Genomic DNA, 10,238 nt, shown 5'->3' with positions numbered 1-10,238 from the left:
CAAAAAGCGAACTGGGGGCTTTGGAGGCTTTGACCTTAGCTACGTAAAAGTTAAAACCTAAACGTTTGTTAATGATGAAAACACAGGCCGCAATAAAAATGCCATTTTGTTTAATCAGGCATCAAGTAAACTAGCTATGGATCCACCCTGCCAGACACTTCGCTCCGCCTCTCAGCCCTCATTGGTCAAAACCTCGGCTCGGTAGCCCTGACATTGGCCAGGCCCGGGGCCTACCGCGTCCAATGGGCGGCGGCGCCGGCTTTCCCGCGGGCCGTTTGCTCTTTGAGCGGGTCGTGGAGGCGTCGGCGGCAGTTGGGAAGTGCAACGGTTGTCCTGCTCCGGCGCGACGATGGCGGCCTTGGGGCCCGGAGGCTACGCACGGAACGATGCAGTCGAGAAGCTGCCATCCGTCACGGTGGGAGTTCCGGCGCGGAGGAACCAGTGCTCTCCGCCTCCCGCTCCCCAACTGTGTCTCCGGCGGCGGACACGACTCTCGGCGGCGCCGGAGGACACGGTAAACAACCGGGTGAGGAGCTGTTTGCCTTGCCCACTCCAGTTCCAGGCTCCCTCCCAAGCTCCCCTGGACCCGCCCTTAGATCGTTGGCCCCGCCTATCAACCCTCGGCTAGTCTTCTCTAGCCCGTTTCGTCTCCTACGTCCCGCCCCGTTAGCCAAGGCTCCTCCCACTCTCCCTTCTCTCTCAGGTACCCATCATTTCTAGCCCACCTGTCAACCCCGGCTCTCTTAGCCCTTGGACCATTTTCGGGGTTCTCTCTGGACCCTTACCTCAGTGTATTTTAGTTCTGCTGATCACCTCCTAGTCCCGCCTTCCTACGTATCCCTTCAGTCACCTTTGGATGTCTCTCTGGGCCCTTCCATTTTTGTGACCTCGCCCCACGCTGGATCTTTAGGGTCCCTACCAGTGTTCAGTATCGAACCCTACCTATCTAAACTGTCCCTCAGCGCTACTCCGCCTTCCCTCCTCACCTGCCTTCTCTTTACTTCTCCCTTACCAACGTGGGATTCTTATTCCATATTGCCACCCTAAATTATGGAGAACATGTGAATAATTGTAAAATCTCAGCAACGCTTCCTGCGGGAGGGAGTACAGAACAGTTCCCTAAGTCTTTAGACACAGGAACAAAGATTTTGGAGTAGATAGAAGGATTTCCATTAGCACAGCAGCAATTAAAAAAAAAAATTGTTCTCCAACTCTCTGAGCTACGAAGTCTGTTTTTATAAAACAGAAGTATTAATAACCATACCATGGGGTTGCAGGGAGCAGAAATGAAATGGTGACTATGACCTGCTTGGCAGAGTCCAGTTAGAGAGTAGAAACATGGTAGCTGCTGGTGGATCTTCTTCCTGCCACATGGCTTCCTGCTGCGCTCTGATTATATCACCCCTTCCTGGCTGCAGTTCCTGGTGGCCCCTGCCCACCTCTCTGGCTATACCTCCATGGTCCTCTCTCTCAAATGTTCAGTCACACAAGCCTGCTTTCTGTTTTCCTGAGGCTCCAAGCTCTTTACCACCTCCTAAGTGTTTGCTGAGTCCTCTGGGGTTTTTGCTGCAGTCCATCCGACTGGCTCCTCATCCCTCAAGTCTCAGCCTGCATATCCCTACCCTGAGAGGCCTTCCCCCAGCCTAAAACAGACACTTACTTTAATCTCTCACCTAGCACCGTGTACTTCACAGCCCTTACCTTGTAGGTTCCTGGAAGTACCTTGTGAGCACTAAACTATGTATAAAATAGAGGAATGACAATAGCGATTTCAGAGAGGCAGTAAGTAATGGGCACTCTTAACGAGTGCAACCTCTGGACCCAGAATGCCTGGGCTTAAACCTTAATTCTGTTGTTGTTGTTCTTTGTCTCCCCCTCCTCTTCCTCTTCCGCCTCCCCCCCTCCCCCCCCCCTTCTCTCTCCATGCCCAGCATGGAGCCCAATGCAGGGCCTGAACTCATGACCCTGAGATCAAGACCTGAGCTGAGATCAAGAGTTGGACTCTTAACTGACTGAGCCACTTAGGCACCCCAGTTCTGTTCTTCTTGTTACGAACTTTTCTGTGCCTCAGTGTCCTTATCTGTAAGATGAAGATAATAATATAAATATTCCCTTGTAAGGTGTTTGTGAGGATTAAGTGAGCTCACATATGTTAAGCATTAGAACAATACCTGACGCATTGTAGATTCTCTATTAGTGGTAGCTACTACTGTTTTGATTGGGTATTTTTGGGTAATTGATGTCATTTATTTTTCTTGTTTGGTGGCACAGAGTCCATCTGGCTTACAAAAGATCTACTCTAAAAATGACCATTATATTATATTAATGCCCAGTAATGCTGATTGACAGATATAAAAACGATGTGAGTGCCATTGCCTAATTGCTTGGGTTAGAGTCCTGGTATGGCTCCTTCCTGGATGGGTTACCTCTCTGAGCCTCTTTATATCCTCGTCTGTAATATGGAGATGATGACAATAATGACCATATCACAGGGTTATTGTGAGTATTAGATGAGTCGGTACAGTTACAGGTATTTAAACAGTGCCTACCTCCTGGTAAATGCTCAGTAAGTGTTAGCTATCATTATGCTATGCCTCTCATTTCTGATACCAAGGACTTGCTTGAGAATGTTTTACTTTAATAATTAGAAACTAGTCTATTCCAGGGGTGCCTGGGTGGCTCAGTTGATTGAGCATCTGACTTCGGCTTGGGTTATGATCTCACGGTTCATGGGTTCAAGCCCCACATTGGGTTCTGTGTTGACAGCTCAGAGCCTGGAGCCTGCTTCAGATTCTGTGTCTCCCTCTCTCTCTGCCCTTTGCCCACTCGTGCCCTGTCTCTCTGTCTCTCAAAAATGAATAAACATTAAGAAAAAAAAGAAACTAGTCTTTCGTTTTGAAAGAAAGTATGAAAGTATCACAATTCTATTAGTCTATACTCTAAATTGTTTTAATCAACCGCAATAGAGATTTGCTCATTTAAATTACTTTGCTTAGAGAATTTTAAAATTTTCAATGTGATTGTTCACTTGTTTCTTTACTTGTTGAACCTCTAGACTGTAAATTTGTTGAGGGAATAGATGTTGTCCACTCTTGCTCACGCCTGTGTCTCCCCTGCAGGGCCCAACTTATGGACTGGCTTTGGAGCCAGAGACTAGCTGGGTTTGTATCCCAACTTTGTCACTCCACAGGCGTGGGATCTTGGGCCTCAATGTCCCCATCTGTAAAATGGGGTGATAATAGTGCCTTCTTTCCTTGGGTTGTGAGGCTTCGAATTTTTCATCCTTGTAAAATATTTAGAAACTTATTCAGAGGTCACCTTCTCAATGAGGCCTTCTCTCTTCCCTATACTCCCAATCTCCTTCCCTGCTTTATTTTTCTCTTCTGCTCCTATCAGCACCTGGCATCTGTTTTACATGTTTGTTCTGTTTATTTTTTATGTCCTCCATCCCATCATGATTAGGACGTGAGCTCCAGGAGGGCAGGGGTTTTTGTCTGTCTTCCTCATCGTTCTGTGTCCTTCAAAGGAATGTTGAGAAGAACAAATGTTAGCTGTTGGTCACATGACTGTAGAAGTTCAGTTAGTATTAGATGTAACAGGGACTGAATGGGTGGCTGAGGCAGTGGTGCCACGGAGAGCCTACTGGGACATGTCCTTCTGACTTGGACATTTCCCCCACAGGTGTCGCTCGAGAAGGTGCTTGGCATCACAGCCCAGAACAGCAGTGGCCTGACCTGTGACCCCAGCACAGGCCATGTGGCCTACCTGGCAGGGTGAGTGAGTGGGCGGGCCTTGGCTTTTCTGGCTGTAGGATGCAGGTAAGCTGCCTACCCCTGAGGACTGTGGAGAGGCCCATCTGGGTCTAGAACAGCACCCGGCATGTGGTGAGCACCATGAAAGCCTTACTGTGACTGCAGATGGGAGGTGGTGGCGATTCTGGGAAATACCCAAGCCATGGTGTCAGACAGCCTGGATTCGTGTCCCAGCTCCACCGTGTGCTCTTCCGTGAACCCCTGCTGCTTCGTCCATAAAACACAACTAGGAATATCCTCCTTTTGGGTAGTTGAGAGGACTGAAAGATCTCCTCCTGTTTATTCCATAAATACTGATCTAGCCTGGCACTGTTCTAGGCGCCAAAGACCCCTCCACTCCTGGAGGGCAGGGGCAGATCTGTAATCCTTACTAATGAATAATATCTGTCTGTCATTGAGTCTTTACAATGCAGTCCAGGATAGAGGACAAGGGTGGGCTCTTGAATCTGTTATGGATTCATATCCCCACTCTGTTCCTGACCTGCTGGGTGGTCCTGGGCAAAGGATTTTCCCTCTCTGGGCTTCAAGTTTCCTCATCTACAACAGGGGGCTAAGATTTCCGACTTTACCTGTCATTTGTGAGGATTTAAAGAGATTGTGCACATAAGGTCTTTATTAGCCCAGTGCCTGACAGAAGAAGTGTTGGTTTCTATTTAAGAATATATTATCTAATAACTTGAAGTGTCCTAAAATTCTCAGCATTAGACACCTGGAGAAGGAGGAGAGAATCTTCTGTTCAGAGCCTTATTTATGTGTGGGCTCTTCTGTTGGGAATAGAATCATCCCTGGACCCCAATACTCCCCTCAGTTTGGGCACATTTCCCTCTTTCTCCCCAGCTGTGTGGTGGTGATTTTGAACCCCAAGGAGAACAAGCAGCAGCACATTTTTAACACTGCCAGGTAGGCTGGGGCCTGGACATTGGGTAGGGGTGGGGTGAGGGTCCCGGCACACAGCCCCTTCCCCACATGGCTTGGGAGTTCGTAGGTGGGTGACTAACTCATTCACTCACCCGTCGGTTCAGCGACGTTGTTGCTTTGTGCTAGGTAGTGTTCCGGTGCTGGGGACAGTGAACAAAAGACATGAGAATCTCTGCTCTTGTAGAGCTGACAGTCCAGCAGGGAAGACAGACTAAACCAGTTGACAAATTACTAGCCAACTCTGACCATCGCTATGGGGGAAATAACGAGGATGCGTTAGGGCACGTTTGCAGGCAGAAAATGAAGGAAAACCATATCAGAGGTCTCGGGGAGGGCCTCTTGGAGGCTGAGACCTGAAAGAAGTAAGGGAGTGACCCCCGCAAAAGTGTAGGGGGCGTCTTCCAGATAGAAGGAACAGCAAGGGCAAAAGGCCCTGCAGTGAGTAAGAATCTTGGTTTTTTGAGGAGCAGCCGGAGATTCTTTTGCCTGGAATTGGAGGAGGGGGCAAAGGGGAGAGGAGGCTGAAACAGAAGCTGCTTCTGGGTCTTAACAATTGTTTAACTTTTCACATTGAAACCATTTTAGATTTTAAAGAACAATACAAAGAATGCCTGTCTACTTTTCATTCATTTTCCCCAGATGTTGACCTTTTACCATATTTGCTTTATCATTCTCAGTCTATATACATAGTAATTTTTTTTTTGAACCATTTGAGAGTAAATTGGGGACATGATACCCCTGTGCCTCTAAATATTTCAGTGTGGATTTCCTGGGCATGGGGTGGGCATTATCCTTCAAAACCACAGTACATTCAACAAAGTCAGAAAATTAAAACTGGTACATCACTACCAACTAAGCCTCTTTCAAGTTTTACCATTTACCCCAAGAATATTCTTTAGAGCAAAAGAATTCTGTCCAGAATCACACGTTGCTCAGTTGTCTCTGGTCTTCTTCAGTCTAAAGCAGTTCCTTTGTCTTTTCTTGACTTTTATGACCTTGACACTCGAGGATGACAGGCCAGGTATTTTGTAGAATGCTCCACCCTTTGGGTTTGTCTGATGTTTCCTCATAGATAGACTGAGGTTCTGCATCTTTGGCAGGAACACCTCAGAAGGAATGCCGCATCCTCCTCAGTGCGTTCTGTCAGGCGGTGCATGATATTGACCTCTCTTACGACCAGTGGTGTTCCCTTGGGCCCTTGGTTAAGGTGGTGTCTGCCAGGCTTTTCCACTGTGAAGCTTCTCTTCCCCCGGTGACTAGTGAGTATGTTGTGGGGAGCATCTCTGAAACTGCATGTATCACCCTGTTCCTCACCACACTTTCGTTCATGCTTCTTAGCATGGCTTTGACATTTTTCAAAGCCTCTGCAGGGAATTCTGATGGCCAGGGCTTTGCCCTGTCAGGTAACTTGGGCAGGACTTCCCTGTGTTGAGGTCTCCTTGTCTCAAAACTGGCTGAGAGACATGAGTTCATGGAGCATGCCTGAGGAATAAGTGCAGCAATGCCCATAGAGCATTTTGTGGAGGGCCAGGCGCAGGGTCAGGGCACACGACAGGCTAGGAGTGGCTGCAGTCAACAGAAACCCATGAGCATGGCTTCAAACACAAGGGCATGCTCTTTGTGCTCGAAAGAAGTCTGGAGGTGAGGACCCAGGGGCTGGTGTCTCTGCAAGCCTCAGGAATCCCAGTCTGCCTGTCTTCTTGTTCCACCGTGCCTGTTGTGAGGCCTCTGTACTTGAGGTTGTCTCCTGGTCCAAGATGGAGTTCTGGCTGTCATGTCCGTCATTCAGAAGGGGAACGATTGGGGATCAGGACAAAGAGTTGCCTTTGAGAAGCTTTTCTGGAAATCCCACATGCGTTTCAGTTTACTTCTCACCGGCCAGACTAAATCACGTAGCTGTACCTGTGTAGAGAGGCGAGGAAATATACTCCAGCTGGAGACACTGCCATTCTAATTAAAATTTGGCTTCTGTCGGCGAGGAAGGACGGGCAGGTGGCGATCGGGTAGGCAGCTTGCCTTGTCTGCTGCCCTAGGAGTGGTGGGAAGACACCAGAGAGTTAGGTGATGATGATAAGTGTTCTATAAGATTGTCAGAGACTCAGAGGCATTCGCTTAGTTACCTGCACACCAACTAACTCACATGAGGGAGACCATTACTAGACCATTAAGGAACACAGGTAAAATAGGATTAAAAGAGAGAGTGGAGGGGCACCTGATGGGCTCAGTTGGTTGGGCGACTGATTTCTGCTCAGGCCATGATCCTAGAGTTGTGGAGCCCAGTCCCACGTTGGGCTCCGAGCTGAGCGTGGAGCCTGCTTGAGAGTCTTTCTCTCGCCTCCTCTCCCCAGCTTGTGTGTGCGTGCTCTCTCTCTCTCTCTCTCTCAAATAAAAAAAGAGAGAGGGGAGAGGAAAAAAACAACGTAGTCTGGGAACCATGAAACTTGCTGCCAGAGAGAACATGCAAACTACTCTGGTCATTCAGTCCTTGTGCAGGCTAGAGAGAAACATGTTGGGTGTTCATGGGTTTTCCAGAACACTTTGAGTGTTTAGCAGTGGAGCACATGCTGTCTCAGTGTGATGTCTGCCAGCACCCCCCCCCCCGCCCCCCCACAGTTAGGACAGATCGGTACCATTTCCTGCACCTGAATTCTCAGGGTTACAGGGTGGGTGGGGCCTTAGGGAGCCCACCCCTGCTGAGCAAGAGGAAAGGAAGGTCCTTGTACAGCGACCACCCTATCTATGTTTGGGGACTTTGCTTTTACGCCTGGTTTCCTGTGCCACTGACCCTCTTCTGTCAGTGGGGAATGCAGGGAACGCGCTGTATGCTGTGCTGGGCACACGCGCAACATTGGCTCTGTGGGAGCTGCTGGCACTCACCTCTCCTGGCCTCTTTCAAGGCTTGGGAGCAAGGAGTGGGCAGAGTTCTGTGAGCACAGCCAGGCTGGGACCTGGCTGCCTACCCTCCTTGGAACCAATGACCGGCGCCTTTCCCTTCCCTCAGGAAGTCGCTGAGTGCTCTGGCCTTCTCCCCTGATGGGAAGTACATAGTGACGGGGGAGGTGAGTTGTGTTTGTGAGTGGGTGGGGAGGGATCTTGGGGCCATTCCTTCTACCCCACAGTAGGCGTGGGAAGCCCCTAGAATAGCTTCTTCCTGGGCCAGAAAGCCCCATGGCAGATGGGGGAGGTGGCTTTGGGGCATACTGGGGCAATGCCAATTTTAGCCCCAGTAGCCCTTCCAGCCCCTCCTGGTGCAGATCCCAGCAGCAGTAATGGCCCAACCTTCCCCAGAACGGGCACAGGCCTGCTGTGCGCATCTGGGATGTGGATGAGAAGAATCAGGTGGCAGAGATGCTGGGCCACAAGTACGGCGTGGCCTGTGTGGCCTTCTCCCCCAATATGAAGCACATCGTGTCTATGGGCTACCAGCACGACATGGTACTCAACGTCTGGGACTGGAAGGTGAGAAGACTGGTGGGGGTACCCTGCAGCTCAGGCATTGAGCGAACTTAAATGAGATAATTTGGTAAAGTGTTCATTTATCCGGAAAATATTTATTGAGCACCTAGTGCATGCTGATCCCAGTTTTAGACACTCACTGTGAGGCATACGACAAGCTCTAACTAGTAGAATTACGTAATTATTCTCATACTGACCAGCTGTGACCTTGAGCAAGTGACTTTACTTATCTGTGGGTCCGTTTCCTCATCTGTAAAAAGGATATGTTAGCATCTCCCTTGTTGAGTTGTGAGAATTCAGTGAGTTAATATGCACTGAAAGGCTGGATTTGGGAACAGCTAGGGGAGGACTTGGAGGTGGCAGAAGTGGGTGGCAAATCCTGGCTCTGTTCACAACGTGCTGTGTGATCTTGAGCACATGACACCACCTCTCTGAGCCTGGCAGAGGTGGGGAGAAGCACCTACCATATAGGACAATGGAGAGGATTTCATCCTGCAAAGGCTCTGCCACGTGTGAGCTGTAGAGCTGGGACTCTTGGGGAGAGCTCTGGAACTTACACACGCATGGAAACCTTTCCAAACCTCAGTCTCCTCTGATTAGTAAAGATAAGAGTGCCACACGTAGGTTTCCACAAGGGCCCAGAGGGCCCCAGGAAAACTGACCTGGAGCAGGGGATGGCTGAGTGATACAGGGCTCAGGCACAGGCACAAATGATCCAATGGCTGGGTGCTAGTGTGAACTTCTGTGCGTTGATTCTTCCAGAAAGACATTGTGGTGGCTTCCAACAAGGTATCATGCAGGGTCATCGCCCTCTCTTTCTCAGAGGACAGCAGCTATTTTGTCACCGTAGGGAATCGGCATGTGAGGTTCTGGTTCTTGGAAGTCTCCACTGAAGCAAAGGTAGGTTTCTGCCCCTGTCCCCTTAGCCAGGCCTGGCGGTTAACCATTAGGGGCAGTGTGGACTCCTGTTTCTACCTGAGATTTGGAGCCAGTTATCTCAGAGGTTGTCTGGCCTCTGGGTCAGCTTCTGCTTCTGGGCCTGCTCAGACAGCTCAGGTGCTGTCAGGCCCTGCTGGGAAATCTCCCGACACACGGACCCTGGGGCCAGACCTCTTTTCTGGACTGCCACCTTCCAGCCACTCTGCCTAGAAGTGTCTGTTCTGCTTTTTTCTTCCTTTCTCCTCCATTTGGAGGAATTCCTCCGAGCCCTTCTGTTTAGCTATGTGTCATATCGTCTGGTCATGAGAGTCCCATTGTGACCTTGCTGGGGTCGAGGCCATGCGGACAGTGTCTTACTATGCCCTGCTGTGCCTCCAGGTGACGGGCACGGTGCCCCTCGTAGGGCGTTCAGGCATCCTGGGAGAGCTGCACAACAACATCTTCTGTGGCGTGGCTTGTGGCCGGGGCCAGATGGCAGGCAATACCTTCTGTGTGTCCTACTCGGGCCTCCTCTGCCAGTTCAATGAGAAGAGGGTGCTGGAGAAGTGGATCAACCTGAAGGTACCCCACCCTCCCTGTCTGCCATCAGTGGGGAAAACACTCTTCCCAGGACATGTGACTCTAGGGACATTCAGTAATGTCCCTGCCGGGTAGTTGATTCCACTAACTCTGGGTTTAACCTCTCAAAAGTTTTGCTTGTGAGACTTTTGGTGAGAAACTTTCCCTCAGTGAGCCTCAGTTTCCTCATCTGTAAAATGGAAATCCTGATGCCTACCTCACAGAGTTAATAAGGGAGTCCCATGAGATAATATATAGAAGGTGCTCAGCACAGTGCCTGGTACCCTGTAATGGGGTCAAGGTTACAATCGCTCTCCTGTCACTGTTTGATCCAGTTCCCATTTTTCTTCTTCACTGAGCACTCTTAACTGGTGGGAGGACTGCATTTTTTTTTTTTTAATCTAAGGTATGATTGACTTCATTTTTCATTCAAAAAAGACTATGTTAAAAATACATAACTTTTTTTTAAGTTTATTTATTTTGAGAGAGAGAGTGAGAGTGTGAGCAGGGGAGGGGCATAGAGAGAGAGGGAGAGAGAGAACCCAATCAGGCTCC

General features: G+C 49.5%; 1 protein-coding gene across 5 annotated transcripts in view; it reads left to right on the top strand.

The window, feature by feature from the left end:
- The window catches only part of WDR62 (WD repeat domain 62), a 44,524-nt gene that overhangs the window by 197 nt on the left and 34,089 nt on the right, over positions 1-10,238 (top strand). For 2 of the 5 annotated variants that reach the window (XM_078438485.2, XM_078438484.2), the window contains exons 2-8: positions 119-526; positions 3,682-3,773; positions 4,650-4,712; positions 7,732-7,789; positions 8,019-8,189; positions 8,949-9,086; positions 9,504-9,686. In XM_078438485.2, coding sequence (XP_078294611.2) covers positions 350-526; positions 3,682-3,773; positions 4,650-4,712; positions 7,732-7,789; positions 8,019-8,189; positions 8,949-9,086; positions 9,504-9,686 — 882 coding nt within the window. In that variant the 5' untranslated portion in view covers positions 119-349. Of the gene's footprint in view, positions 1-118; positions 527-3,681; positions 3,774-4,649; positions 4,713-7,731; positions 7,790-8,018; positions 8,190-8,948; positions 9,087-9,503; positions 9,687-10,238 lie in introns of those variants that run through there. The other 3 variants (XM_078438487.2, XM_078438488.2, XM_078438486.2) reach the window with 2 other exon arrangements.

The sequence above is a fragment of the Panthera onca genome, chromosome E2 (genome assembly GCF_046562875.1).
Source record: "Panthera onca isolate mPanOnc1 chromosome E2, mPanOnc1 haplotype 2, whole genome shotgun sequence".
NCBI classification, from domain to species: Eukaryota; Metazoa; Chordata; class Mammalia; order Carnivora; family Felidae; genus Panthera; species Panthera onca.
This window is presented reverse-complemented; position numbering and strand designations above follow the sequence as displayed.